General features: G+C 36.4%; 1 protein-coding gene across 1 annotated transcript; it reads right to left on the bottom strand.

The window, feature by feature from the left end:
* Positions 1–1,248: 1,248 nt before the first annotated feature.
* LOC131022943 (uncharacterized) lies at positions 1,249–4,312 on the bottom strand. The gene is made up of 3 exons (XM_057952483.1): positions 4,179–4,312; positions 3,786–4,121; positions 1,249–1,834 (listed from the first exon to the last, which is right to left on the bottom strand). The coding sequence occupies exons 1-3, from the start codon at positions 4,310–4,312 to the stop codon at positions 1,249–1,251; spliced, it is 1,056 nt and encodes a 351-aa protein (XP_057808466.1).
* Between the last annotated feature and the right edge of the window lie 6,238 nt (positions 4,313–10,550).

Genomic DNA, 10,550 nt, shown 5'->3' with positions numbered 1-10,550 from the left:
AATACGAGTCTTTAAAGGAAAACCCTCGTATCTTACTACTGTTGAAAGGCTTGACAATAAAATATTATGCATATATGTAAATTTCGGCAAGTGTCCACTAAGTACTTTTGTACTTAGCCCTGCATGTATTTTTAAATGTGCAGGTTGAGCTGTGATCGAGGATGTAGTGTGCAAGCGAAGCTTTTGTCAATTTAGGACGAGAACCTCAGAGTAGAGTATATGTCTTCATACATATACTCAAGTTATTGTTATTCCGCTGCGAACACTGATTATGTTAAGATATTATGTCATTTGTCAAACAATATGTATTATTTAATAATGTACTAAAACCATTGAGTACCCCGTTTTGGGATAATATTATGTACGGTCCCCTTGTGGCCTTCGTTGATATCTAGATATTTCGATTGATTTCTTTATACAAGTCGAGTCATCAAGAAAACGAATATGCCCTTTCTAAATCCCGCTCCTAAATTCCCTCCCTTAGTCGCGGTTTTCCCGAATTTGCTATCCTTAGCAAGTGCGGTCGTGACATTCTCGCACCATAAAATGACACTTCTCCCAATTGAGCACCAAGTTAGTCTATTCACAACGAGCAAGCACAACAGATAAATTCTCTAAGCAATGATCAAAAGGATTTCCAAACACAGAGAAATCATCCATAAAAACATTCATCACATTCTCAATCAAATCATGGAAAATAGTTGTCATACATCTTTGGAAAGTAGCACGAGCATTACACAAACCAAAAGACATGCGACGATAAGCATAAATCTCATATGGGCATGTAAAAGTAATCTTTTCCTGGTCTTCCGGGGCAATCATGATTTGATTGTACCCAGAGTACCCATCAACAAAACAATAAAATTCGTACCCAGCCAATCTATCAAGCATCTGATCAATAAAGGGGAGGGGAAAGTGGTATTTCCTAGTAGCACCATTCAACATGCGATAATCAATACAAACTCTCCATCCAGACACCACAAGTGTAGCAATAATCTCATTAGACTCACCTTTCACAACAATCATCCCCCCTTTCTTAGCTACCACTTGGGTAGGACTTACCCACTCACTGTCAGATATAGCATATATAATCCCAACATCAAGCAATTTCAACACTTCTTTCCTAACAACCTCTTGCATAATAGGATTCAAACGCCTTTGAGGTTGAACTCTAGGTTGCACATTCTCATCAAGAAAAATCCTATGCATACATATAGACGGGCTAATCCCTTTCAAATCAGAGATCGATCAACCAATAGAAGACTTATGCTTTCTCAACACATGCAACAACGAATCTAATTCAGACGGGGAAATGTAAGCTGATACAATTACCGGATACGTCTCACCATTACCTAGGAAGGCGTATCGTAAGTGATCCGGCAACAGATTCAACTCAAGCTTTGAAGCAGCCCCCTTTTCTTCCTTCATCTTCTTCTTCTCCTCCTCGGTGCGCAGCTCTAGAAATCGTCCCTTCCTCTTTGGAAACTCTACTTTGCTATCCAACGCACTGCAACACTCAAACAACTCATGAGAATAAGGATGCAAATCAAGAGAGAAATCAAAATTAGTAGAGAAAATGGATCGAGAGATGCAAGCCTCAAGAGGGTCACCAAGACCCTTCCATGTAAACGAGGTGTCGTAAGATTCAACTATGCTCAACAGCTTGCACTCCACCATGTCAGTAGCTTCCTTCTCATCGTAAAACTTCAAAGCACGATATATGGAGAAGGTGTGGCTCTCATCATTCACCCTCAAGGTGAGCTCTTCATTGGCCACATCAATCAAAGCTCGTCCCGTGGCCAAGAACGGTCTCCCAAGAATCAACGGGATAGTCCTGTCCTCCTCAAAATCGAGCACCACAAAATTAGCGGAGAATATGAACTCATTAACTTTCACCAGTACGTCATCCACTATCCCCCGTGGGTAAGTGATAAACACTCATTTTGCATTGTTTTTAGGAGTGTTTAAGTGTTCAAAGTGCTAGAATTATGCTTGATTGTGATATCAATTGGTTTAAGTTTCATATTTTTTTGTGATATTGCATTTGGGTATGGTTTTAGTTGTTTTGCTTTAGGTTTGAGTATTTTGAAAGCTACATATGGATGTTGAAGATCCAAATATCAAGTTACAAGTGTTCCGGATGCGAAAATCGAGGAAACGAGTTTGAAGAGCTCAAAAAAATGAAGAAATGGAGCAGTCGGCGACCGCCGGCCGAAGAAGAAATTTTAGGCATCATTCAGCGAGCATCCGACGACCGTCGCGCAGCCCGCCGAGAAATCGGCGTGGTCGGCGCCCGCCGTATGACCGCCGCCGCGTGGGGAAATTTTGTGCAGAAGACGGCGCCCGCCGCCCGCCCGCCGCGGGGTCGCCGTTTGTCCGTGTTTTTATGTTTTTGCGTGTTTTTCAAGTTCTTTTCGAGTTCAAACTCTATAGTTTACCCTGGTACTATATATAGGTCTTCTTTTAACCTATTCAGGGTTCCCAAACTTAATTTTTCAGTTTTATAGCTTTAGAATTTTATTGCTTTCCAATTTTCAAGGCTTGGATCAGTATTGAAGATTCAAGCCGCTACAATCGTTCTTATTCAGTTTTTATATAATTCAGTTCTTCCAATTGTGTTCTTTTTAATTATGTTTATGATTTATTTCATTATGTCTGTCTAGTTTTGTTTAGCTGATTCTAGGGCTTGTAAATAGTTGATTAAATTTATGTGATTTTTTTGTTAATGCCTTTGTGCCTTCCAGTTTATGATTCATAATTCATGGTGCTTGTTTTCTTGTAAATTATCTGATCAATAGTTTGCATGTTTAGCTATTCAGTATGAGACCTAGCGGAGATAACTGTTTAGCGGATTCAGGAATGTATGATATGATCTTAACCTTAAGACCTAGCGGAGATAGGTGGATCATAGGGAGCTATTCTTAGGAGCTATAGGGAGTTAGTAGATTTTCTTGAGACCTAACAGAGATAGAGAATTTACTAATCTATGATCATTGCTGCTCTAGCGAGAGTGATTGATTAATTAAGTGATCTTTCATCATAACTAGATTAAACTGGTATATAGGATTAATAGATTAATTGCGTAGATTTAGTTAATGAATTTACTACCCTAAGATCAGTTGTCTTTAATATTTGATTCTTCTACGTGCTTTTATTTGTTGCTATTTGAGTTTAGTGTTAATCAAACCTTCCTACTTTCTGTTAGCTGTGTCACACCCCAATTCTTGAAACGAATACTTTAACCGGGGTATGACTCATAATTTAAAATGAACAAGGGAAAAACCTTGTGAAATCCAAATAAAAGGGATAACAATAGGGCTTAGCCCCTTTGGATGAAGAAAGACAGGTATTCAAGTGATACAAATCCATCAACAAACATAATAACTTTAGGATCACAAGTTTAGTGTCATGTTTCAGATAACCAACATTTATAGAATGAAATACTTGCGAATTAAAAGTCTCGGCTCAACAAAAGATATTGTTTAGAGTCACAACATAATAGGTCTTAAGTTAAGGAAAACAAAAGACAGATACTGGCTAATTCTACAGCGGAAGTCAAAACATGGAGTTGAACCTTAGCCTCAGCTCTGCCCCGTCATCACCTGCCGTTAACCTGAAAACATTTGAAAATATTTGGGGATAGCCTGTTTCGGGGATAGCTAAAGTTATTTCGTTGTGTCAGTCCCTGTGGATACGATACTTGGTTGCTGTTTATACTACGATTACACCGTGTTAGTTGCGGTATTTTTTATTGCTAATAAATTAGTGATCAGTAAGTAACCGACCTATCCGCCATATGCAAAGGAATCGACGTCGGCTTCATCTCTTCATTGGCCAGCCGCTGAAAAATAGATAGGGGCATGAGATTGATGCTCGCCCCCAAATCGCAGAGTGCCTTCCCAAAATGCTGGCCTCCAATAATGCAGGAAATAGTAAAGCTGCCCGAATCCTTGAGCTTCCCTGGCAACTTCCTCGGCAAAATCGCGCTGCACTCTTCATTGAGGTTTACTATCTCAAATTCCCCCAATCTCTTCTTGCGTGAGATAATATCCCTGAAGAGCTTGGCATACTGCGGCATCTCCTGCAACTCCTCCACCAATGGTATATTGATGTGAACCTTCCTGAAGATCTCTAAAAATTTAGAGAACTGCTCCTTCATCCTCTCTTTATGATGTCACTGAGGAAAAGGCATAGGCACAGATATGGATGAATCGATCTTCCTCTTATCGTCCTTCCTCTTTCTAGGCTCCTCTACTACGACTTCCTCCAGTTCCTGCTCCACAGCTGGCTCTGGAATCACTTCCTCGGGCATCTTCGACCCTCATAAGTAGTCCCACTCCGTAGATTTATTGCCTTGCAATGCTCATTTGGATTAACAATTGTATTGCTCGGGAACTAGCCTGGCTGATGCAGATTTGTGATTGCATTGGCCATTTGACCTAATTGGGTCTCGAACATCTTCATCTGAGTCCCCAGAGCAGCGGTAGTGGACTCTATCTTCCCCATCCTTTCATCGAACTTGGAGATGAACTTCATAAGCAGCTTCTCTAAATTCGACTTCAATTATATTAAGTTGTAATATAAATACATAAACTTTAGCTTGCCCTGAATTTAAATTTCGTTCAAATCAAAACATACATGAAAAAATTAAAGATGATATAAACTATACACATTATATTAAAATAACTTATTTAAAATTTCTATTGAAATATATACAGTACTAATATATATGTGTGTGTGTGTGCGCGCGCGCGCGATAGTACTTTTTTTTATATTTAATGAATATATATTTAATTTTAAAATTTTTATTTTGATGAAATAATAATAAATACAACCTAACAACAATTATCCTAAAATAGATGATCAAAGATCATGATATTTTAAATATTTTTTATGTATTAAATGAATAAATTAATTTAGTCAAATTCGGCCAACAAACAATTAAACTTTCCAGCCGAAATTATAAGTGATTTTGTCAAAAAAAAATGGTGCGATTATAAGTCATATTTGAGAGGTAAAAAAAAATTAATTAATACTATAAATTATAGTATCATGATTATATTATATTTAATTTGGTGTGCTTATAATTGATATATACCTATAGTGACTTGATTAATCTTAAATTTTCATTTATTTTATACTTGCTAATTGAATGTTCATGAAAGAAAGAATGAATAAATAAATAAATAAATAATTTTGTTAAAAGTCCATTTAAAATCATAAATCTTGATCAATGTTAATATAATAATTTTATTTAGGCTTACTAAATATCGTATATACTTTAAGTGAAGATTTTATAATCATTTTAGACAAATATATATATATATATATATATATATAGGGTCAAGTTAAACAGAGAATTATTATATATTTCATTTTGAACAAGTCTATACATTTTATGAACAGATCAACATAACTAACGAACAGACGTATTTAGTGAAAAAAGAGAAAAACTCGCCACCAGCAGGATTCGAACCCGGGGCAAATTGCTGTTCACGCGGTACATTGATTTGTTCGTAAAAATTGTAGATCTGTTCGTTTTTATTTCGCGAATTCTCTATTCTCTAAATATTTAGCATTCTCTGTTTAACTTTTCTATATATATATATATATATATATATATATTTCATGAAATAAACATGTAACTGGATTTAGATAAAAATATGTGATTACATGTTTTATTAAATATACAGGTAGCTAAATATTGTATTTACATTAACTGAACATTTTATGATCATTTTAGACAAAAATATATTTTTACATATTTCATTAAATAAACAAGCAATACTGGTCATATAAGATAGTGTTAAGCTGCAATTCCATTTTCAATAAGAACTACACGGTAAAAATTATGAAAATTTGATAAATTGTATCAATAAAATAAAAATATAACAAAAAATATTTGTATAATCTAGAGTAGACGAAATGTATACAACAATTAGAAACAAAAAATTATTTTTAAAATAGTAAGTTGATTTTTTATTTGGGAGGGGGAATGGGGGAATATAATATTTTTGAAAGTGATTGTGCTTATATATATAATTTTTTAAATTTACTTATTAAATTTCGAATTCAAATTAGCGAATAGCGAAAATGTGAGTTTTCAATGCACGTCTTACTAATGTCAGGAGAGAGTGACACATGTTTCAAAAAGTGAGTAATTTGGATATACGTACTGCTAATGGAGAATGAGACCCATGATTAGGGATATCAAAGGGGCCAACTCACCGGGTTTTGGGCTAGCCCTATCGGGTTACGGGTTATTCAGGTGCGGACTAATCGGGTTGAAGATTTTTTCGGGTTAGAAATATTCAACCATAACCTTAAACACTACAAAAAACAATCGGAATACCGAGGAAATTGCCTACGGCAAGGCCACCCTCGATAATTACTGAGGAATTACCGACGGGAAAAAAGACGGATCTTTTTTGATTGACTTACTGAGAGATTACCGACGGCATGGCCACTGTCGGTGATCAGGGACGGATCCAGAATTTTTATATTGTGGGGGCACAAAATATAAACATAATATAAATATGAAATACGTTAAAAAAATTACTACATAATAATTCAAGTTTATTAGAACTAAAATCTACGAGTTTTCATCGACCGAAATATTTGCATAATCGACTATCAAATTTTCTTTCTCAATATATACAATCAAATTATCATTCATGTATTTATCTCTTATTTGATTGCGTAGACAATTCTTTCATTGCAAAAAATACACTTTCAAACTAAAATTCGACCGTATAAATAATTCTTTATGATATTCATTGCATAAAATACACTTTCAAACTAAATATATATTTATTGGGGATTGAAGATTTATAGATTTGCTTCTTTATTAATATATATTTTAATTATACATATATATATATATATATATATATATATATATATAAGTGAGCCGATGCAAGCAGTTCCGGAAGGTAGCATAAAAGGTCGCCTCAGGAATGCGGGGGAAATGGGGTACAATCCGATGAACTTTGTGGTTGATTATAGCAATAGTGATAGCATGAATGCAATGAATAATATAGTTCATAGACGTTGGTCAGATGAGATGGACGACTATCCTGATTTATGGGATCACTAATGTCTTCAGGTTTCTTTGTTTAACGATCTCTTTTCGAGTTTCGTGCCCTTAGTCTGCGTTTTGTGCTCTCAAGGGATTCTTTTTACTTTTTCTTTTATAAAAAACCTCTATTTAATAAAATATATATATATATATATATATATATAATAATAATAATAAAAATAAACAGATTTGTGAGGGCACGTGCCCCCATGGGTGCAAATATGCATCTGTCGCTGCTCGTGATGCCCTGCAGGCTGCAGACATAAGCCAAACGATCGCCGCAACATCCAACTCAACTCAGATATGTACTGAGAAAGTAATAATCAGTCTAAGACCCTCGAGCAGAGCAGCTAACTCAACCTCAAAACTGGAGGTGGCAGGCTGGCAGCACAGGAACACACTAGGATTTTACAAAGATTTTAATAACGCACTAGGAACAAAGAGATAAGATATGATGAATATAGCTGTAAGCCTGTAATATTACACATTAATTTTTTCCTTTGCGATTTGACATAAATATTTTAAAGAGGTGGTCTCCTGTCAACAGGTTGCACCATGTAATCGGATTGTACAGAACCCAAATTCAGACTTTAATATTTAAAAATGAATCAGGATAAGTTAATTGGATAAGGATTTGGACAGTGTACAATCCGATTGCACCATGGAATCGATTGCACATGAGTTTTTATGATATCCAAATTAGCTTATTGGTCAGTTTGTGTTTAGCGCTTTAATTATATTCAAAAAGAAGAAAAATAAATCTTCTTATTCACGAACAAACTTGGGCCGATACTTGCGGAGTTGCAGTTGGGGTTAAAACTCGTTTCCTATTAATTTTCCCTTTAAATACCTAGAATTTTAGGATCAATTTAGAATTGTCGTATATTATATCATAAACTAGTAGTTCCATTCGTGCGATGCACGACAAATATCGAAATTAATTAATATATTTAAATAAATAAATATAAATATTAAATATAATCAAAATATGAATAAATGCAAAATATATTTTAATAAATAAATATTTCATATACAAACATAGAAAAAGAAAGTTGTAAAAATTAATGGAGAGAAACATATTAAAAAAAAACTTCATAATATATTTATTTTGATGATTTTTATATCATATTTAAGATCTTTTCACGAACTTAAATTTAAGATGCATATTGAATAGTTTTTTCATTAATCAAATATGACGATATTTAGAAGAAAAAAAATGAGAAGTGAAAAAATTGATAGGAAGAGAGATAAAATAATTGAAAAATTGGTGGAAAAAGAGGGAAAACTCCTCTTTTATATAATATAGATTATATAGATATGTTGAGAATATCCAACAAATCTAATTCTAATCCTTTTCTGATTCCTTGCAAATTCTAATTCTACTATTTATAAATCACAATCATTAAACTTGTGATTGGGTAAATCATAAACCTAAAATCCTCAACAACTAACTTCCATGGATTTGGAGGAAGAGGATTAGAATCTAGAGAGCGGCAGCGATACGACTTGTCCTCCGCCGCCAGCAGCGGCCAGAAACAATATAAAATCCTAAAAGAAGAAGACATCAAACTTGTTGTCGAAAACGATATCTCGACAGTTTGCGACGTTCTCTCGGTTCCAAGAGGCGTAGCCTGCTCCCTTCTCACCACAAATAACTGGAGCGTCACCTCCGCATACGACCAGTGATCCCGGCGGTCTGCAAGATTTGCTACGACGAGACCCGCCCCGAAAAGCATCTCTTCTGCGCAGAGTGCTGGAGAAAATACATCGCGACGGCGCCTGACGCTGTGCTGCCCCAAGCCCCCCTGCAAAGCGGCCGTAACCCTGGACATGGTCGAGAGCCTCTCATCAGAAGCCGAAATCAACAGACATCTCCTTCGATCCTACCTCGAATCGAATCGAAAAAGAAAGTGGTGCCCCGCCGCCGGATGCGGTCGGGCGAGGACTACCAAGTGGTCTGCGATTGGAGAGGCTTCGTCGTGTTGTGGTGAAGGAGATGATAGATGATGAGGTTGCTGATTCTCAGGTTCTAAATGAGTTTAAGGTTAAAGTTATGCTTTACACCTCCGGCGCTAGGGATGAGAATGATTTCCCTCATGTCTTTTAATTTGCTTTTCTTTTTAGGGTTAAGTACCAAATACCCCCAACGTTGGGGCCCCTATCGCGTATAGGACCATATAGTCAGGGTCCGCACTGTTTACTACCTCAACGTGGCTAAACCTAAGCAAATCCCCCCAACGTTGGGCCCCTATCGCGTATAGGACCCTATAGTCAGGTATTAAGTACCAAATACCCCCAATGGTGACTTAATGCAGGGGTATTTGGTATTTGAGGGGGGATTTGCTTAGGTTTAGCCACATTGAGGTAGTAAACAGCGCGGAGCCTGACTATAGGGTCCTATACGCGATAGGGGCCCCAACGTTGGGGGTATTTGGTACTTAACCCTTTTTTTTAAACTACTATTGCCCATTCTCAACTAGCTAGGTTTTGTTTTGTTTACATCAGATATTCCCCAAGGAGTTTCATTTGATGTTTTTTAAGTTGAGATGAAAAGCCAGATTCTGAAAATTTATTCTCTGCAAGATTTTACCCTTCTCTGTCACATAATTTACGTATAGTATTACGTTTGACTTTCCTTAATTATCCATTAATCAATACGATTAGGCATGGGATTATTTATTGCTTTCTTGATACAGGATATGACTATTTATGTCACGACCGGCCCTAATTAAGGATAATTAAGCCGGGAAAACCGTGACTAATGGAGGGAGATTAGAAGCGGGGTAGAAAGGGGGATAATCAAACAAGGAAGGATCGCATTTCATCATTGTTAACAAAAGGGATATAATATAACGGAGGTTTAGTCGTATAGACTCAAATAACTAGTAAGTTCGGATAACTCCGACTTAGCCAAAATAACATAAAACTTCTGAGTACGCAGCGGAATAAGGTTCTGATTACATGTATGAAGACATATATCCCTAGAGTTCATTAATACATAATAAGACAAAAGAGTCCCGCTCGTCACTTCATCACCATCGGCAACTGCTCAACCTGCACATTTAGAAATATATGCAGGGCTGAGTACAAAAGTACTCAGTGGGCACGTATGCCTAAGTATAAAAATACATGCTTCAAAAGTGTAAATTGTCATGCCATCATAAACAGTACATCAAGGGAGTTTTTCGCTAAAAAGGCCCAAGCTTACTAAGTTCATTTGTGATTCTTAAAGTTCGTCTGCAGACTAAGTTCTCTTGTAATCTATCATATCTGGAACTGTGTGCCGGAGAGGTGGCCACCTCTCACGGTCACTTGACCGGCCAACCCGCTAGATGACTCACGGTCACTGGTGTACACTAGTCCTGGCAGGATAGCTATCAACTGCTCAGGACCCGAATTCGATTGCATCATTGGCAAAGCCAAAGCAGATAGATATCATACTAAAATTGAAACATTTTATGGCAAGACAATA

The sequence above is a fragment of the Salvia miltiorrhiza genome, chromosome 4 (genome assembly GCF_028751815.1).
Source record: "Salvia miltiorrhiza cultivar Shanhuang (shh) chromosome 4, IMPLAD_Smil_shh, whole genome shotgun sequence".
Classification (NCBI taxonomy): Eukaryota; Viridiplantae; Streptophyta; class Magnoliopsida; order Lamiales; family Lamiaceae; genus Salvia; species Salvia miltiorrhiza.
This window is presented reverse-complemented; position numbering and strand designations above follow the sequence as displayed.